General features: G+C 45.3%; 1 protein-coding gene across 1 annotated transcript; it reads left to right on the plus strand.

The window, feature by feature from the left end:
* Positions 1-15,439: 15,439 nt before the first annotated feature.
* Positions 15,440-17,830, plus strand: LOC309522923 (vomeronasal type-2 receptor 26-like). Its single transcript, XM_082206640.1, has one exon. The coding sequence runs from the start codon at positions 16,298-16,300 to the stop codon at positions 17,225-17,227; it is 930 nt and encodes a 309-aa protein (XP_082062766.1). The 5' UTR covers positions 15,440-16,297; the 3' UTR covers positions 17,228-17,830.
* The last annotated feature ends 360 nt before the right edge of the window (positions 17,831-18,190 follow it).

An 18,190-nucleotide genomic window follows, 5' to 3' on the forward strand; every position in this document is an offset into this window, starting at 1 on the left:
CATAGGCCCTTTGATTGCCAGATCAATTTACTCCCTGGAGCACAGCTTCCTGTAGGCAAGTTGTATGCCATGTCAGACAGGGAAATGCAGGAGTTGCGAGCGTTCATTGACAAGAACCTGAAGAGAGGCTTCATCAGAGAGTCCAAGGCAGCGGGGGGTAGCCCAGTGTTTTTTGTGGATAAAAAAACACGGACAAGCCGAGACTGGTATGTGACTTTAGGCGGTTAAATGCAGTGACAGAGCCGGCGGCTTTTCCTATGCCCAGGATTGATGATATTTTGACCAGGGTGCGGAAAGGAAAGATTTTTACAAAGCTGGACCTAAGGGGGGCGTACAACCTGATACGTATAAGGAAAGGGGATGAATGGAAGACCACCATGTTCACCCCTTTGGGGGCATTTGAATACCTCGTTATGCCTTTTGGATTACAAACAGGCTCCGCGTGTTTTCAAGCCTTCATGAACCACGTACTGGGGCCTTTGCTCTACAAGAATTGCGTGGCCTTCTTAGATGACGTGTTGGTGTATTCGGAGAATGAGGAGCAACATGTGAGAGACGTCAGAGAAGTGTTGAGCAGGCTGCAAGCCAACAGGCTGTGGGTGAAACTGGAGAAGTGTCAGTTTCATACCAAGGAGGTGGAATTCCTGGGGTACCGCTTGTCAGACAAGGGGTTGGCCATGGACCCCGGCAAGGTTCAAGCGGTGCTGGAATGGAAAACACCCAAGACCAAGAAGGATGTGCAGAGGTTCCTAGGGTTTGGAAACTTTTATCGTAAGTTCATCCGAAACTTCGCCCACCTGACGGCGCCCATCACGGACTGTCTCAGCAGTAAAAAGAAGTTTGTTTGGACGGGGGAGGCGGAGCGAGCGTTTGAGGAACTGAAAAGGGCCTTCGCCTCTGATGAACAACTTCTACATGTGGATTTACAAAAAAAGCTGAGGGTCGAAACAGACGCTTCTGACAGAGCCATAGGGGCGGTGCTTCTTCTGCAGCTGGGGAAGGAGGGGTCAGAGTGGCGACCGTGTGCCTTCTTTTCGCGAAAGCTGAACAAATCTGAGAGGAACTACACGGTGTACGACCGGGAACTTCTTGCGATTCATGAGGCCTTCCGGAGATGGAGGCACCTACTAATTGGTGCACAACAGAAGGTGCAAGTGTGCACGGACCATAAGAATCTAGAGTATTGGAGAACTGCGCGAGTGCTCAACCAACGGCAGTTGAGATGGGCCCAGGAGTTCTCCAAATTTAACTTTGAGATTTGTTACGTACCAGGCCCAGAGAACGTTAGGGCGGACGCTCTCTCACGCAAACCTGAATATTTGGAGGGAGAGGGTGCCCCCGAAGAGACCCATGTCATTCCCGAGGACCGCTGGGTGTGTGGGGCGGCATTGGTGGGGCAAAGGGAACTGGTAGAGGGAACGGTGCAGGATGAATACGCCCAGGACAAACTCAGGGGTCTCAGGAGGGAGGGAGACAAACCCGGGGGTTTTGAGGAGAGAAACGGGGCGTTGTACTACAAGGGAGCGTTATACATACCTGAAGGGGAATTGAGGGAAAAGGTACTCAAGCAACTGCACGATAGCCCCACAGCAGGGCATTTTGGGCAACACAAAACCATGTGGCTGGTTACCAGGGAATTCTGGTGGCCCAAGGTCAGGGAAGATGTGCGGGAGTATGTGAGAGGGTGTGACCAATGCCAACAAGCCAAGGGGGAGAGGCGGGCACCGGCAGGTTTATTAGAACCACTACCCACGCCGGAAAGGCCATGGGAGGCAGTGGCAATAGATTTCATGACTGATCTGCCCAGGTCCAAAGGGAAAACAGCCATCATGGTTGTGGTAGACCTGTTAACCAAGATGGCCCACTTTATAGCCTTCTCACATGCGGTCACAGCGGAAGAAACCGCTAAATTGTTTGTGGAAAATGTGTTTAGGCTGCATGGCGCCCCCTTGAGGGTGGTTTCTGACCGAGGGAAACAATTTACTTCCAGGTTCTGGAGGAAGCTCATGAGCTTATTGCATGTAGAGGTGAATTTCTCAACTGCCCGTCATCCAGAAACCAACGGGCAGGCGGAAAGAGCTAATGGTGTCCTCCAGCAATATTTGAGGTGTTATGTGAATGACAGAGAGAATGATTGGGTGGAGAAGCTGGCGTTGGCAGAATTTGCCTACAACAATGCAGAGAACGTGTCCACGGGGATGAGCCCCTTTTTGGCTAATCACGGGTGTCATCCCCGAGCCTTCCCAGGGGGGGGAAGGGGAGAACTGGAGCGTTCCAGCCGCAGAACAGTTCGTTGAAGAAATGGAAGCGATCCATCGCCAGCTCCAACTTAATTTAAACAGGGCGAAGGAGGAATATAAGAGGCAGGCAGACAAAACCAGAAGGGAAGGGGAAAGCATTAGGGTGGGGGACCAGGTGTGGCTGTCCACCCAAGGGTTACCATTCAAAGGAGGTTGTAAGAAGTTAAGACCCAAAAGGTTGGGCCCATTTGAAGTCACGCAACAGGTCAACCCAGTGGCTTTCAGACTCCGGTTACCGAACCACATGAAGTTGCACCCAGTGTTCCACAGGTCGTTGCTGTCACCGTATAAAGGGGACAGAGAGGGGAGGGTCAATAGGGGACCAGCTATGGAGGAAAAAGAACACAGCTACCATGTAGCGGAGATTCTCGATTCCAGGTGGAAGGGAGAGCAAGTAGAGTATTTGGTAATGTGGGAAGGGGAGCCGGAGTCGGAAAACACCTGGGTCAGGGCAGAGGATGTAGATGACGAGGTTTTGATTGAAACTTTTCATCAGAGATTCCCTCGTAAACCCCAGCCAGTGGCGAGGTTCCGGAGGGAATACTTCGCCACCACCGACGAAGAAGAAGAGTTGGAGGGGTTCTCTGATTCCGAGGTGGAGGAGGATTCAGCGAGTCGGAACGAAGACCGATGGAGGGAAATGTTCGAGACGTCTGAAGATGAAGAGGATTCTTTTCGGGGTTTCAGCTCCTCACCGCCCAGAGGAGAGAGTAGGGGCGGGGGAGAAGGGGGCCCTGGAGGGGAGGTGGATGTCAGGGAACTGACATCAGAGGAAAGGGAGTTGGTAGGGCTCCCAGAGACTGGGAGAGAGTCAGCAGCCAAAGCAGGGACAAGGAGGGGGAGCGAGGGGTCTCTGGAGGAGGATCTCAGTAATGCTGAGAGAGACGCAGCAGCCCAGGCAGGAAACAGCAGGGGAGAGAAAGGGGTGAGAGACACATCCAGCGAAAATAGCGGGGAGGTGACAGAAGCAACTGCAGGGAGACCCATGCTTCGCCGGAAGCTGCCACGTCGTGAGTCCAGGAGACGCGTTTCCGTTAAGGAACTTCTTTGCTGGAAGCGCTTCCGCAGGCAGCCACTGTCAGACTCTACTAGTGACTAGAGCAGACATGTCTGAGGAGCTCTGTCACACACAGAGGTTTGTGGGGCCGCACAAACTCTGAAGGGGCACAATTTTAAGCACAAGCAGCTAATCATCCCCTGACAGCATCTTATGCTCAGTCAGGAAGGAAGAGCGAGAGGCCTCCTCCTCCAACTCAGGTTCCTCCCATTTAGGTCCCCATTTATAGAGCAAAACCAAGATCAGATGGGCAAGTAAAAATAATTGAGAGAACAGCCACTGATGAAGCAGTTAGATTCATTAGCCAAGATTGCAAACTACTTAGACTTTCATCTCTCCAGACTAGTGGAAAGCTTACTAAGCACTTATTCTTATAGCAATTCAACCTGTAGCAATCCAATGAAGGCTCCTATATAAATTTAATAATTAAAGGTCCAAAGAAAGCTGACTGGGTTATTTATGTTTGCAACCACAGCAGCTAGAACTTTATTTGCACAGAAGTGGAAAGAGGGAGGATTGGCTTTTGAAACTGGGGAAATATGTTGAAATGGTGAAATTACCTGCTAAACATGAGGACGAATCTTTTCAGGAAGAATGGAGACCATTGATATCTTATTTGTCAAACTATCATCCATTTGATGTTTTTTAGTTGTTTAGTCGTGTCCGACTCTTCGTGACCAGAGCATGCCAGGCACTCCTGTCTTCCACTGCCTCCCACAGTTTGGTCAGGCTCATGTTCGTAGCTTCGAGAACACTGTCCAACCATCTTGTCCTCTGTCGTCCCCTTCTCCTTGTGCCCTCAATCTTTCCCAACATCAGGGTCTTTTCCAGGGAGTCTTCTCTTCTCATGAGGTGGCCAAAGTATTGGAGCCTCAGCTTCACGATCTGTCCTTCGAGTGAGCACTCAGGGCTAATATCCTTAAGAATGGATGCATTTGATCTTTTTGCAGTCCATGGGACTCTCAAGAGTCTCCTTCAGCACCATAATTCAAAAGCATCAATTCTTCGGCGATCAGCCTTCTTTATGGTCCAGCTCCCACTTCCATACATCACTACTGGGAAAACCATGGCTTTAACTATACGGACCTTTGTTGGCAAGGTGATGTCTCTACTTTTTAAGATGCTGTCTAGGTTTGCCATTGCCTTTCTCCCAAGGAGCAGGCGTCTTTTAATTTCGTGACTGCTGTCACCATCTGCAGTGGTCATGGAGCCCAAGAAAATAAAATATCTCACTGCCTCCATTTCTTCCCCTTCTATTTGCCAGGAGGTGATGGGACCGGTGGCCATGATCTTCGTTTTTTTGATGTTGAGCTTCAGACCATATTTTGCACTCTCCCCTTTCACTCTCATTAAAAGGTTCTTTAATTCCTCCTCTCTTTCTGCCATCAAGGTTGTGTCATCTGCATATCTGAGGTTGTTGATATTTCTTCCAGCGACCTTAATTCTGGCTTGGGATTCATCCAGCCCAGCCTTTCGCATGATGAATTCTGCATATAAATTATATAAGCAGGGAGACAATATACAGCCTTGCCATACTCCTTTCCCAATTTTGAACCAGTCAGTTGTTCCATATCCAGTTCTAACTGTAGCTTCTTGTCCCACATAGAGATTTCTCAGGAGACAGATGAGGTGATCAGGCACTCCCATTTCTTTAAGAACTTGCCATAGTTTGCTGTGGTCGACACAGTCAAAGGCTTTTGTATAGTCAATGAAGCAGAAGTAGATGTCTTTCTGGAACTCTCTAGCTTTCTCCATAACCCAGCGCATGTTTGCAATTTGGTCTCTGGTTCCTCTGCCCCTACGAAATCCAGCTTGCACTTCTGGGAGTTCTCGGTCCACATACTGCTTAAGCCTGCCTTGTAGAATTTTAAGCATAACCTTGCTAGTGTGTGAAATGAGTGCAATTGTCCGCTAGTTGGAGCATTCTTTGGCACTGCCCTTCTTTGGGATTGGGATGTAGACTGATCTTCTCCAATCCTCTGGCCACTGCTGAGTTTTCCAAACTTGCTGGCATATTGAGTGTAGCACCTTTACAGCATCATCGTTTAAAATTTTAAATAGTTCAGCTGGAATATCATCACTTCCACTGGCCTTGTTATTAGCAGTGCTTTCTAAGGCCCGTTTGACTTCACTCTTCAGGATGTCTGGCTCAAGGTCAGCAACCACACTACCTGGGGTGTACGAGACATCCATATCTTTCTGGTATAATTCCTCTGTGTATTCTTGCCACCTCTTTTTGATGTCTTCTGCTTCTGTTAGGTCCTTTCCACTTTTGTCTTTTATTATGGTAATCTTTGTACGAAATGTTCCTTTCATATCTCCAATTTTCTTGAACAGATCTCTGGTTTTCCCCATTCTATTGTTTTCCTCTATTACTTTGCATTGCTCGTTTAAGAAGGCCTTCTTGTCTCTCCTTGCTATTTTTTGGAAATCTGCATTCAGTTTCCTGTATCTTTCACTATCTCCCTCTCATTTTGCTTGCCTTCTCTCCCGCACTATTTGTAAGGCTTCGTTTGACAGCCACTTTGCTTTCTTGCATTTCCTTTTCGTTGGGATGGTTTTAGTTCCTGCCTCCTGTATAATGTTGCGAACCTCCATCCATAGTTCTTCAGGCACTCTGTCCACCAAATCTAAATCCTTAAACCTGTTCCTCACTTCCACTGTGTATTCATAAGGGATTTGACTTAGATTGTATCTTACTGGCCCAGTGGTTTTTCCTACTTTCTTCAGTTTAAGCTTGAATTTTGCTATAAGAAGCTGATGATCTGAGCCACAGTCAGCTCCAGGTCTTGTTTTTGCTGACTGTATAGAGCTTCTCCATCTTTGGCTGCAGAGAATATAATCAATCTGATTTTGATGCTGCCCATCTGGTGATGTCCATGTGTAGAGTCGCCTCTTGTGTTGTTGGAAAAGCATGTTTGTGATGACCAGCTTGTTCTCTTGGCAGAACTCTATTAGCCTTTGCCCTGCTTCATTTTGAACTCCAAGGCCAAACTTGCCACTTGTTCCTTTTATCTCTTGACTCCCTACTTTAGCATTCCAATCCCCTATAATGAGAAGAACATCCTTCTTTGGTGTCATTTCTATAAGGTGTTGTAAGTCTTCATAGAATTGGTCAATTTCAGTTTCTTCAGCACCAGTGGTTGGTGCATAAACTTGGATTACTGTGATGTTAAAAGGTCTGCCTTGGATTCATATCGAGATCATTCTATCATTTTTGAGACTGCATCCCAGTACAGCTTTCGCCACTCTTTTGTTGACTATGAGGGCCACTCCATTTCCTTTACGGGTTTCTTGCCTACAGTAGTAGATATGATGGTCATCCGAACTGAATTCTCCCATTCCTGTCCATTTTAGTTCACTGATGCCCAGGATGTCAATATTTATTCTTGCCATCTCATTTTTGACCACATCCAACTTACCAAGGTTCATGGTTCTTACATTCCAGGTTCCTATGCAATATTTTTCTTTATAGCATTGGACTTTCCTTTCGCTTCCAGGCATATCCGCAACTGAGCGTCCTTTCGGCTTTGGCCCAGCTGCTTCATCAGCTCTGAATCTACTTGTACTTGTCCTCCGCTCTTCCTCAGTAGCATGTTGGGCGCCTTCCGACCTGAGGGGCTCATCTTCCAGCGTCATAACTTTTATATGCCTGTTGCCTTTGTGCATGGAGTTTTCTTGGCAGGGATACTGGAGTGGCTTGCCGGTTCCTGCTCCAGGTGGATCACGTTTGGTCAAAACTCTCCACTATGACCTGTCCATCTTGGGTGGCCCTGCACGGCATAGCTCATAGCTTCTCTGGGTTATTCAAGCCGGTTTGCCACGGCAAGGCAGTGATCCATGAAGGGGACTATCATCCATACACGAAGTCAATGGCAGGATTTGAAATATAAGCAGCGCATTACTGAAATACGACATTGGGGCTTTGATAATAAAAACAGGTTTTTTAAAACATCTGATAAAAAGAAGTAATAAAAACAAACATAGAGAAGGGAGGGTGGGGAGTCAGGAAGAAATTGTGTGGGGTTTTTGTTTGTTTTTTTAAACTGTATACGAAGACAAGTGATTGGAATATCTGTGGAGACTTAATAATTATTATTTTTTTAAATGTAATAAAGAAAGCATCCACCCAGATTCTTAGGAACTTGAGGTAATTTGATTCTGTTTTATTATTTTAACTTTTGGAATGCTCTAAAGTAAGACTGTAAACTTTGTTATGATCGTCCTGACTTATCTTGACGTAAAGCGCTCTAGGGGTGATTGGCAAAAATAGTGCATGGAATTTATGAAAGATTAAATAATTAAGTAAGAAAGTAAATAAATATTAATAAATAAATTCATAAAGAATAACAAAGCTGCTAGAATGCTAGCCTGGCTTCTGCGCACAAAATTTGTTTATGAGTAGAGAAGCTTCTGCTCAAAGACAAGGAGCAAGTTGGCTCCATGTGCAACAGAAGCTCTCCTTCCGCAGAACATGTCGAAGGGGAAGGGAGAGTCAAAAGTTCAGAGCAACATTTCTCCCCTCATCCAACCCCAGAGAGCTTTCCTCTGTTGGAGAAGCCTTTCAAAGAGGGGGTGGAAATTCACTTGAAGTGGCTTCAAAACCACCAACATGCTACTTCCCTTCAGGGGGAGAACCAGAAGGGATTGGCAGGAATCAAATCCACCCAAAGTGGCCAACTAGAAGAAGAAGAGTTTGGATTTCATATCCCGCTTTATAACTACCCTAAGGAGTCTCAAAGGGGCTCACAATCTCCTTTCCCTTCCTCCCCCACAACAAACACTCTGTGAGGTGAGTGAGGCTGAGAGACGAGAGAAGTGTGACTAGCCCAAGGTCACCCAGCAGCTGCATGTGGAGGAGCGGGGAAGCGAACTCGGTTCACCAGATTACAAGTCCACCGCTCTTAACCACTGAACCACACTGGCTCTATAAAGCATCTCTAACAGATAGCCATCCAAACTCTGCTTCAAAACCTCCAAGGAAGGAGAGTCCATGGTCGGATCCAGCTCCTTCTTTGGTCCTTGGGAGCAAAGTTCAGGCCAAACTTCCAATTCCCAAAAACACCTTTTGACTTTTCTCCATCATGTTTTTCTCCAGCTCTGCACCTGCTGCCTGAGAGATTCCAGACTTCGGAAAGTTAGTGTGATGAAACTTATTCCACTTGGAATAATCAAAATTATAGTCATCTCCTCTTCTAAATGCTCAGGAGATATTTCTGGAGGTTACATCAGCCTCAGAAAGTAGCATGACCATATTAATTGCACTGTGTCTGGGAAAGAAAAAGTTGGTGCAGAGAATATTTCCTGTGTTGGAGACAGATTGAGTCAAGATGCAGAGCTGGCGAAAGAGGGGTGTGCCTGCCTTGTGCTTCCAAGCTCTGAAGGTAGAGTTGAAAACCACCCAGATTGGGAAAGCCCACCCAGTCTGGTCTTGCAAGAGTAGTTGGGTTCTTCTGCTTCGCCTCCTTGGCAGGTAAGAGGAGAAGGAGGAGGCAGAGCCAGAATGAGATCCCTGCTCCTTCTGTTGCTGCTTCTGCTGCTCATGATGCCCTTTGGAGTCTGCGGGAACCACAGGGCGAAATGCCCCTTGAATCTGGTCAGGGATCAATTGAATGCTCTCAATTACTACCGGCCTGGACACTTCCTCATCACTGGGATCATATCTCCAAAATCCTTTTATAAGGAAACTCCATACGTCTTTTCTCAGACACCCTTCGCCAGGAGTGAAGTGTATGTACTTATATGCAGATGGTTTCATGGTCCTCTAGTCCTTTTAATGGTTCCTATTTATCAAGGAAAGAGCCCCTTTCTCAGGGCTGGGGAGCTAAGGGCTGATGTGGCAGGTCTACCCTGCCCTGACCATTGGTCTTGCTGGCTGGGCTGATGGGAGCTGGGGGGTCCACTAAAAGATCCCACCCAAACCTCTCCCATTTCCTTGTTCCCTGGGTCTTCCTTAGTGAAACACTCTCCTACCTTTGATTCTGTGTTGCTTTTAGTAGAATGCTAGGATGCCAATGAATCTGGTCAGGAATCAAAAGGATGCACTAAATTTTCCCACCTGCAGGATGCCATGAAACTCAGGCAATTCCCAAGGCTCAAGGGTTTTATTCAATATTATTCCATTTGGACAATCCAGAAACTGTCGTTAGGGAATGCTACAGTTTTACAAATGGAATTTAAGATCCTCTGGGTGACGTTTGGTGGCTGAAGAGCAGAAAAGATGTACTTTAATTGAAATGATGAATAAAATAATATCAATCAGGAGCCTTCTTTGTTCGTGGAGTCAGGTCTCTAAAATCTGAAAAGGAATTATTCCTTTTTTCACATACACAACTGGCCTCATTTCTAAGTAGTGAGATGTTTGATATTTCTTCACGTGGAATCCAAAGGTACCTGTTTCCTATCCCAGAGGGAGGCATGAAACTCAAGCAATTTCCAAGCTGCCAAAATTATTTTTTGTTTATTCTATTTGGATCATTTGTGAACAACCTTAGCCCACTTCTCTTGACACAATACCACAGGAGACCTACAGCCCACCATGGGCTACATTAAAGGTTTCCTCCTCCAATCTCAGCACTTTTTCCTTTCTGTCACTGCTTTTTTAAAAAATTAAGGGTGGAACATTATGCTTCAAATAAAATGATTATATAAAATAATACACACCAGGGTGTGTCCTCATTGGTGGAGTCACTGATCCAAACATGGGCAAAATTATAGATTTTACCACACACTCAAACCTGAAAGCCACCAGGCCTCATTTGTAACTAAAAGGGGACTGAGGTATTTGGTGCTTCTCCTCGTTTTATCAAATGGTCTCTTATCTACCTATAGTCTAGACCTTTGCAAGAAGCCAAAGACCACTGCAGCAAAAGCAGCCCTTGCAGCAACTTCCCAGTATATCACACGTTTTGTGGGGCGCCTTCATTTCTTACTCATAGAACCATAGTAGAAAAGAATCTTCGGGTTGTAGAGATGGAAGGAACCCAGAGGAATCTCACCTGAAGCATCCATGACACATGGTCACCTTCGGAGGGAGTCTCTTCCACTGTTGAACAGCTCTGTGTGCTGTTTGCATCAAAGCTCCAAGATTTCCAAATTTTTGTTCTATGCTAGACAGGAAAAGGTTTGATATTAATGCAAAAGGATAAATAAATACTAATCTGTGTGGATTATATAATGTTTCCTCCATCCCATTAATATGAATATCAGTTTCACTCTTTTTAAAGAATTCATTTATTGCAGGGAGGCACCTGGTTACTTCTGGCACGTGTTGCCTTTCCCGCTCACCATCCAAGAGATCAACCAGGATCTCAGGCTCTTACCCAACATCACCCTGGGCTACAACCTCTATGAGAACTATTGCGATGCAAGGATGACTTCGGAGGCCATGCTAGAGCTGCTTGCAGGCAGTGGATGCAATATTCCCAATTATCACTGTGGAGTTCAGAATCACCTGCTGGCTGTTCTTGAAAGAAGCAACACTTTCATTTCAAGAGTGATTTCAGCCTTGTCAGGCATCTACAAAATCCCACAGGTAAGTAGTGGGAGAGCATGGAGGGAAAGAGAATTTCAACTGCGTAGAATTCTACTTTCTCTTTGGAGGGGTGAAGCAGGGATATTTTTCAAAATGGGAAAATCCTGAGCTATGGATCCAACATCCCTTTTTCAAAACTGAGCCTTCACTAACTTGACACCTCCAGATGTTTCAGACTAAAACTCCCATCAGCTTCAGCCAGCAGAGATTTAGATAGATATCAGTCATTTCAGATAATTAAAAATCTTATGTTGAAAGTAAAATAAATTGCTGATCTTTGCTTTGCTTGCTAGATCAGTTATGGCTTCACTGCCCAGGTTCTCGAAGGTAAAACCCTGTTCCCTTTTGTCTACCGGATGACTCCCAAAGAGGAAAGTCAGTACCAGGGGATTGTTGAATTGCTCCTGTATTTTGGATGGACGTGGATTGGCCTCTTCACTCCAGACAATGACAATGGAGAAAGATTTGTGAGCGCTGTGAAACCTCTGATGCTCAGCAAAGGGATCTGCATTGCTTTCTCAAAAAGAGTACAAGAATATGATATGGATCAATTTATCTGGCCTGGGGAACCTTTTTTCCTATGGAGACAAGTTGGGGTATTTGTTTCCTATATAACCAGTGCACTGAGTATCCTAGCATTCGTGTTAATACATCATTTCTATGAGAAGGAAGTGGGGGAAAAAGTCTGGATCACAACAGCTTTGCTAGAAATCAGATTTGGCATTTACCTCCCTCCAGATATGTTCCAGCACCTCCATGGTTCTCTGTCCTTTGAAATTCAGACTGGAATAAGGAGCAGCAAAGGTGACAAATATAAATGGCAGACCGATCTTACGTATTATTTCCATCAAGCATTTTGGTGTTCATATTCAAAGCATCTGTTGTCCGTGAAAGGCAGGGTAAGATGCAGAGAGGAGGAGAACCTGCAGACATTGCCCCAAGAGGGGCGGAACAGCGCCCTGTCTTTTGACAGCTATGGCACTTACATCCATGTTCAGGCTGTGGCTCAGGCCTTGCATGCTTCGCTTTCATCGAGATCCCAGAGGAGGCTGATGGTGGAGGAAGGAGAGCAATGGGGACACGCAAGGCTACAGCCGTGGCAGGTATTTCCTTCCCCTTTTTGCAACCTGCAGCCGACACAGATGCTGATCTTGACTGGGGATAGACCTGCAAAATATCATAGTTACTATTAGTACTAGTAATAGTAGCATACAGCCCAACATTTCTCTGATGAAAATAGAGACGTCCCATTCCATAACGATAATCACTGGGCAACAATTTTTTACTTTTTGAATGTTGTCTAGATTTCTACAACAGCTTTAGGGTATTTTTGCACTGCTGAATCAGGAAATGGCATCCATTTATCTCCATCAGGTCAGGTTTTTGTGCTATGTTGATTTGAAAAAAATCAGATCTTGTGACAAAATCGATTACATTTTTGTGGCATTATCGGCTGATTTTTGTCAACACATATCATCCTAAATATGTTTTTAAGAGAGAGAAAATGTTTTTCCAACAACATATATTGATTACCTGATAGAAACATCGATTACTGTAAACTGAATGGTGGGCATTGATAAAGGTAAGTACACGTAAATTGCATGTTGCTTCACCATTTTTCAAACTTCAGGGCTTGAACTTCTTGGAACTCCTGGAGTGCTCAGCGGCAGGGAGGTCTCTCTTCAGAGTCCAACAGTAGTCAGCCATCATGACTGCGTCCCAGCGACCCTGATACCTGGTCTCCATCTCTTTCATGTCCTGATGGAATATCTCCCCCTGCTCGTCACTCATTGAACCCAGGTTCTCAGGAAACCGGTCCATATGTGAAAATAGGTAGTCCATCTTGACGCTCATGTTGCAGCCCAGGTTTCTGAAAGCAGTCAGCATGTTGTTGACAAGTTCTGCGTAGTTTCTGGCCTTATTGTTGCCAAGAAAGTTCTTCACTACCAGAACAAATGCCTTCCACGCTTCCAGTTCCACTTCGTTCATTGAGTTTCCGAACTCTGGATCTCTGATGAGCTGACGGATCTGAGGACTGCCAAAGATGCCAGCTTTCAACTTATCCATGGTCAATCCTGGAAAAGCCTGGCACAAGTAAGTGAATCAGTCACCATCCTTGTCCAGAGCCTTGGTGAACTGCTTGATTAAGCCGAGCTTGATGTGCAGCGGTGGGAAGAGTATTCTGTCTCTGTCCACCAGAGGGTCGTTGAAGACGTTCCTTTCTTTGCAAGGCACTAATTCCTCCCGCACAGGCCAGTCCTTCTTCGTGTAATGCTGAGCACGGTCCCTACTATCCCACATGCACAGAAAACATCGGTCCTGGTTGCCGTTGTTTAGCAGAACACATTTCAGTGATCGCTTGCTGCTGTCAATGAACAGTCTCCAATCTTTGGGTTCATACTGTGGCACTCCAAGCTTGAGCAGAAGCTGCGCAATATCTGCACAGTACACCAAGTCCTTCTCTTCCAAGAAAAAACGGAGGTACTCTTGATGCCTGTTGCGGAAGAAGCTGATGCAAGCACTGTCAGAGAGGTTTTTTCCCTTCAGTCTGGATGCCAACAGTTCGGCAGAGTCCTTTGACAAGCTGAGGTCGTGAACTAGATCATTCAACTCCTTTTGGGAAAATGGATGTGGAGCATCATCTTCAAGAACCACTTCTTCTTCATGTCCTTCAACACTGGAGGCATCTTCGTCACTAATGTCAGGAAGTACTCCGAAGATAGGCACTGGAATTTCATCACAATGAGCTACAGGACGATGTGGTGATTGAAGATCAGGATACTTGAGGCAGCTCCAGTTCTTTCTGTTGATCCCAGTCACATCAACAGCGCAGAAGTAGCAATCAGTGACATGGTTTGTCGGCTCCCTCCAGACCATGGGAATTCCAAAGTTCAGACTCCTCTTGCCATTGGTCCACCCACGAAGAGTCTCGGTGCATGCCTTGCACACCATGTGTGGCGCCCAAGCTTTATCCTGGTCACCAAGTTTAATACCAAAATAACTTTATGCTTTGCCGCACCAATTTATGGAAGATTTCAAGGTTTTATGACTTCAAACTGATCCCTTTTTGACATAATCACCCAGAACTATTGGACCTGAATACTTCTTGTCATTAAAATAATCATTTCCAATCAAAACAATTATTTGACATGGCATTTTACCCCCACCAACTTCTTCTAAAATGCTCCACACAAGCGTACATGTGAACAAAAATGGAAAAAAAATGACATGTGGCCATAGCTCAAAAACTTGACCTGATTGAACAAAACCAATGTGATTTTTGGATTCAGTGCATCAGATTCGTTCTAAATCAACTGAAAAAACGCAGGCAACAAATTTGTTGTTGACCAGTGTTTACTGTTGATATCCAGAGCTTTTTAAAGGCGGAACTCATTGAAACTCAGTTTTGGCACCTCTCAGGTGGGTGCCATAGAAAAATAGCACTCTTTATACCCCACACGTCTTTTTGGGTTGCCTCAGCACTCTGGGCAGATCCCAACATAAAGAAATTCATACTAAAATATTAAACATAATAAAAATTCCCGATATAGGATTGGACGCCTTGTGGGTTGGATAACTCCACATCTGCTAACATTTCTCCAAAGAAAATAGGGACATTCTAAGCAAAGTTGGGAAATTCCAGGATCAAATGAAAAACTGTCTCTAATTCAGGGACATCCCTGGAAAATTGGAGCACTTGCAGAGTCTGTAGTAATAAAAATGGCTGAATAGGAATTCCAGTCTACATGAGATACACGCAGCCCCAAATCATAAGAGGTTGAAGTGAGTAGGACTGAGATATCCATCTTGGCTTCCCGTTTTCTTAATGCTGGTGTTTTCCCCTGCCATTTCAGCTTCACCCTTTCTTAAGAGAAATCCGGTGTCTGAATACTTCCAGAGGCAGACTGTGCTTGGATGAGAACTGGGAGCTACCAGTGGACTTTGATATTGTGAACTGGGTGATGTATCCCAATATATCTCATGACATTGTGAAAATTGGGAATATAAGGAGAGAGACGTCTGCTGGCATAAAGTTCACCATTAACCCAGAAGCCATTGAGTGGCCCAGGAAATTCAATAAGGTAGGGTAAAATACAAAGGGAGAAGGCTAGGAGATGATTACTACTATGTTTTTCCTTAAACAACCGCTGAAAAATGACCATATCAGGATATCAGGTTGACCAATGGTGTCTTGACCGTCAATAACAGCTGCAACCACCACTCTTTCTTTTCACAGCAGCTGAGATAGGAGGTGAATTTGGGGTGCTCAAAGAAAGGATAGAGCACAGAGTTCCTCAGAGAAGACACCAGAATCTTCGACAGAAAGGACTACGTAGATAAGAAGAAAAGGGAAAGCCCCTAGTAAAAGTGAACTATTGGGTTTTCATACATGCAGAAGGATGGAAAGTAATTTATTTTAGAAATGATAATTACTGATTTATTGTGGATATTTTAAATTTATGGAGTAGATGTTGCAAATGTTAAACTATTGTATGTGCAGAAATTGAGAGGTGCACGGCTGTTGGTGAAGGATGAGAAGTTAAAAAAACCAACCCTATTCTAATATAAGGTTAATGTTAAGGAATGGCATATGAACTAGAAATAACTAGGGTATTCATCAGCAATAAGACGAAACCTTGCATGCCTCAAAAACAGAGTGAGGGAAACCAATATTTGGAAAAGTTATATTAAATTTGTCTTAATTAGTGATTGAGAGATTATCCGAATCCTGAACTTTGGGGAAATCACATTTTAGACTCCATTGCCATTTTCTTTGAAGATTTATTAAGCAGGGAAGCAGGTAAATGGAGAAGAGGAATCAGAGTTCTGTGGCGCAAACCTCAGTTGTCCTGAACGAATTATGAAGAACAAGATATTCTGGTCACCCCAATGGTCAGTGGGGGGTTGAAAGGACCCTGATGAGGGGTCAAAGGCTGCAGCCCAAAGATCCGTTTGAATTCACTCTATGAGGGAGTAACATACACACAAATACTCCTAACTGTTCCTCTTTGTTGCACCTTCTTGTCTTTCTGGTTAGGCCGTGCCTCGATCCAGGTGTAATGAAAAATGTCGACCTGGATATGCCAAGGTGGTTCTAGAAGGAAAGCCCATTTGCTGCTATGCTTGTGCTCGGTGTGCGGAAGGGACCTTCTCCGCCCAGGAAGGTGGGTGACTCCAAGGGGGAAGGTATTTCTGGAGAGAGTAAACACAGGGCAGTAATCCAGTCTCACACACTTTTTGTGAGAATTCTGCAGACATTGTGGAATGTGGCTCCTTCCTCAACTTCCTTAGTATTAATCACCTTCATTACATCCTGGAAGAGAGTTGAAAGGAATGACCATAAGGAAGAAATTTCTAGGATTTCTTCAAAATGTAATCGAGTTCAGATCATCAGGGATGTAAGTGATGTTGCAGCCACTCTTTTTCTCTTCCCCAGATGCAGAACATTGCACCAAATGCTCAGAAGATCACCATTCAAACAAGGACAGAGATCAATGTGTCCCCAAGATTACCACCTTCCTGACTTATGGAGAACATTTAGGAATGTTTTTAGCTTCCTTTGCCCTCTTCTTATCTATAACAGCAGGCACTGTGTTGGGAATCTTCATTAAATACAAGGAAACTCCCATAGTCAAAGCCAACAACCGGGACCTTTCCTACATCCTCCTCGTCTCCCTCCTGCTTTCCTTTTTGTCCTCCCTCCTCTTCATCGGGCGCCCAAGGAAAGAGACCTGCCTTCTCCGACAAACGGCCTTCAGCATCATCTTCTCAGGTGCTGTTTCTTCTGTCTTGGCAAAGACCATCACGGTGGTGCTGGCCTTCCTGGCCACAAAGCCCGGGAACGGGGTGAGGAGATGGCTGGGCAAGAGTCTGGCCAACTCCATTGTCATCTCCTGTTCTGGGGGGCAAGTTCTCATCTGCACCATCTGGCTGGGCTCTTCTCCCCCATTCCCAGAGTCCGACATGCGCTCCCAGGTGGAAGAGATCATCCTGCAATGCAACGAAGGGTCTGTGGCCATGTTTTACGTTGCCCTCGGCTACCTGGGCTTCTTGTCTGCCACCTGCTTCACGGTGGCTTTCCTAGCCAGGAAGCTGCCCGGCTCCTTCAACGAAGCCAAGCTGATCACCTTCAGCATGCTGGTCTTCTGCAGTGTTTGGGTGTCTTTTGTGCCCACCTACCTGAGCACCAAGGGCAAGTACATGGTGGCCGTGCAGATCTTCTCTATGTTGGCCTCCAGTGCTGGGCTTCTGGGCTGCATCTTCCTTCCCAAGTGCTACATTATTGTGCTGAGGCCTGATCTGAACACAAAGGAGCACCTGACAACCAGAAATTAAGGGGACATCTGATTCTTAAAACATTCCATGTTCCTGATGTCCAGAAGTGCATAAAGGAAACACACTTGCTCATCCATGTTGCTCATGCTTCGTCTGTGAAAGAGATTATGTTCATTCTTAGCCCCGGTTTTATGTAGTCCTGTTCACATGAACCGTAAGATGGGAGGAACGTCCTTGGTTCCTTACTTTGCCAAGGATTACAATGAATCCTGGTGTACTGCCCTTAGTTTGTAAACTATTATCTTTTAATAATTTTAAAAAGATTTAAAAGGTTTTTGAGTCTGTTTGCTTTGTCATGACTACCTATGAACCATATCAATTCTAATATTCCGCAATACTGTTTGGTTATGCCAGTTCTATGTATTCACTTTTCTATGCTCCATTTCTCACATTTATGCGCTATCATTCATAAGCTCACTTCACATCATTTCATTCTCCTAAGCTTTGTAAATCAATAAACTGAGAAATTCATTTAAGACATCTTCCATAGTCTGTTGGTTTAATTTCTGTATTGTGTAAGCTCTGCTCCCTGTTCCAACGAGTAGCAACTGATCTTAGACAAGCCTTGACTGGGATCCAATGAACTTTATTGCACTGGCCAGGGTTAGGGGCGGGCGAGGCAGCTGGGAAGAGATGGGAGAGGGAACTCCGGCGCTCACGAGAGTGGCAGACCGCCTACGCCAATCTTGGAGAGTCATTGTGAAAGGAGGTGGGGCGAGTAGAGCTGGGGAAGGCAATCAGTCGCGAAAGGCAGCAGTGGAAAGTGGGGAGAGGTGGGGCGGGGTTTAGTGGAGAGTGGTCACGCCCCCTAGGCAGGGCAAAGCTGGGAGGAGCCTCTGGATTGACTTATTTCATTATTATTACTAATATTAATTATAATGAAATATTAATTTGGGGGAAGGTATATTATTATATTATATTACATTACATTACATTGGGACGCGGGTGGCACTGTGGGTTAAA

Source organism: Podarcis vaucheri (genome assembly GCF_965113315.1).
Source record: "Podarcis vaucheri genome assembly, chromosome: 18".
Lineage (NCBI taxonomy): Eukaryota > Metazoa > Chordata > Lepidosauria > Squamata > Lacertidae > Podarcis > Podarcis vaucheri.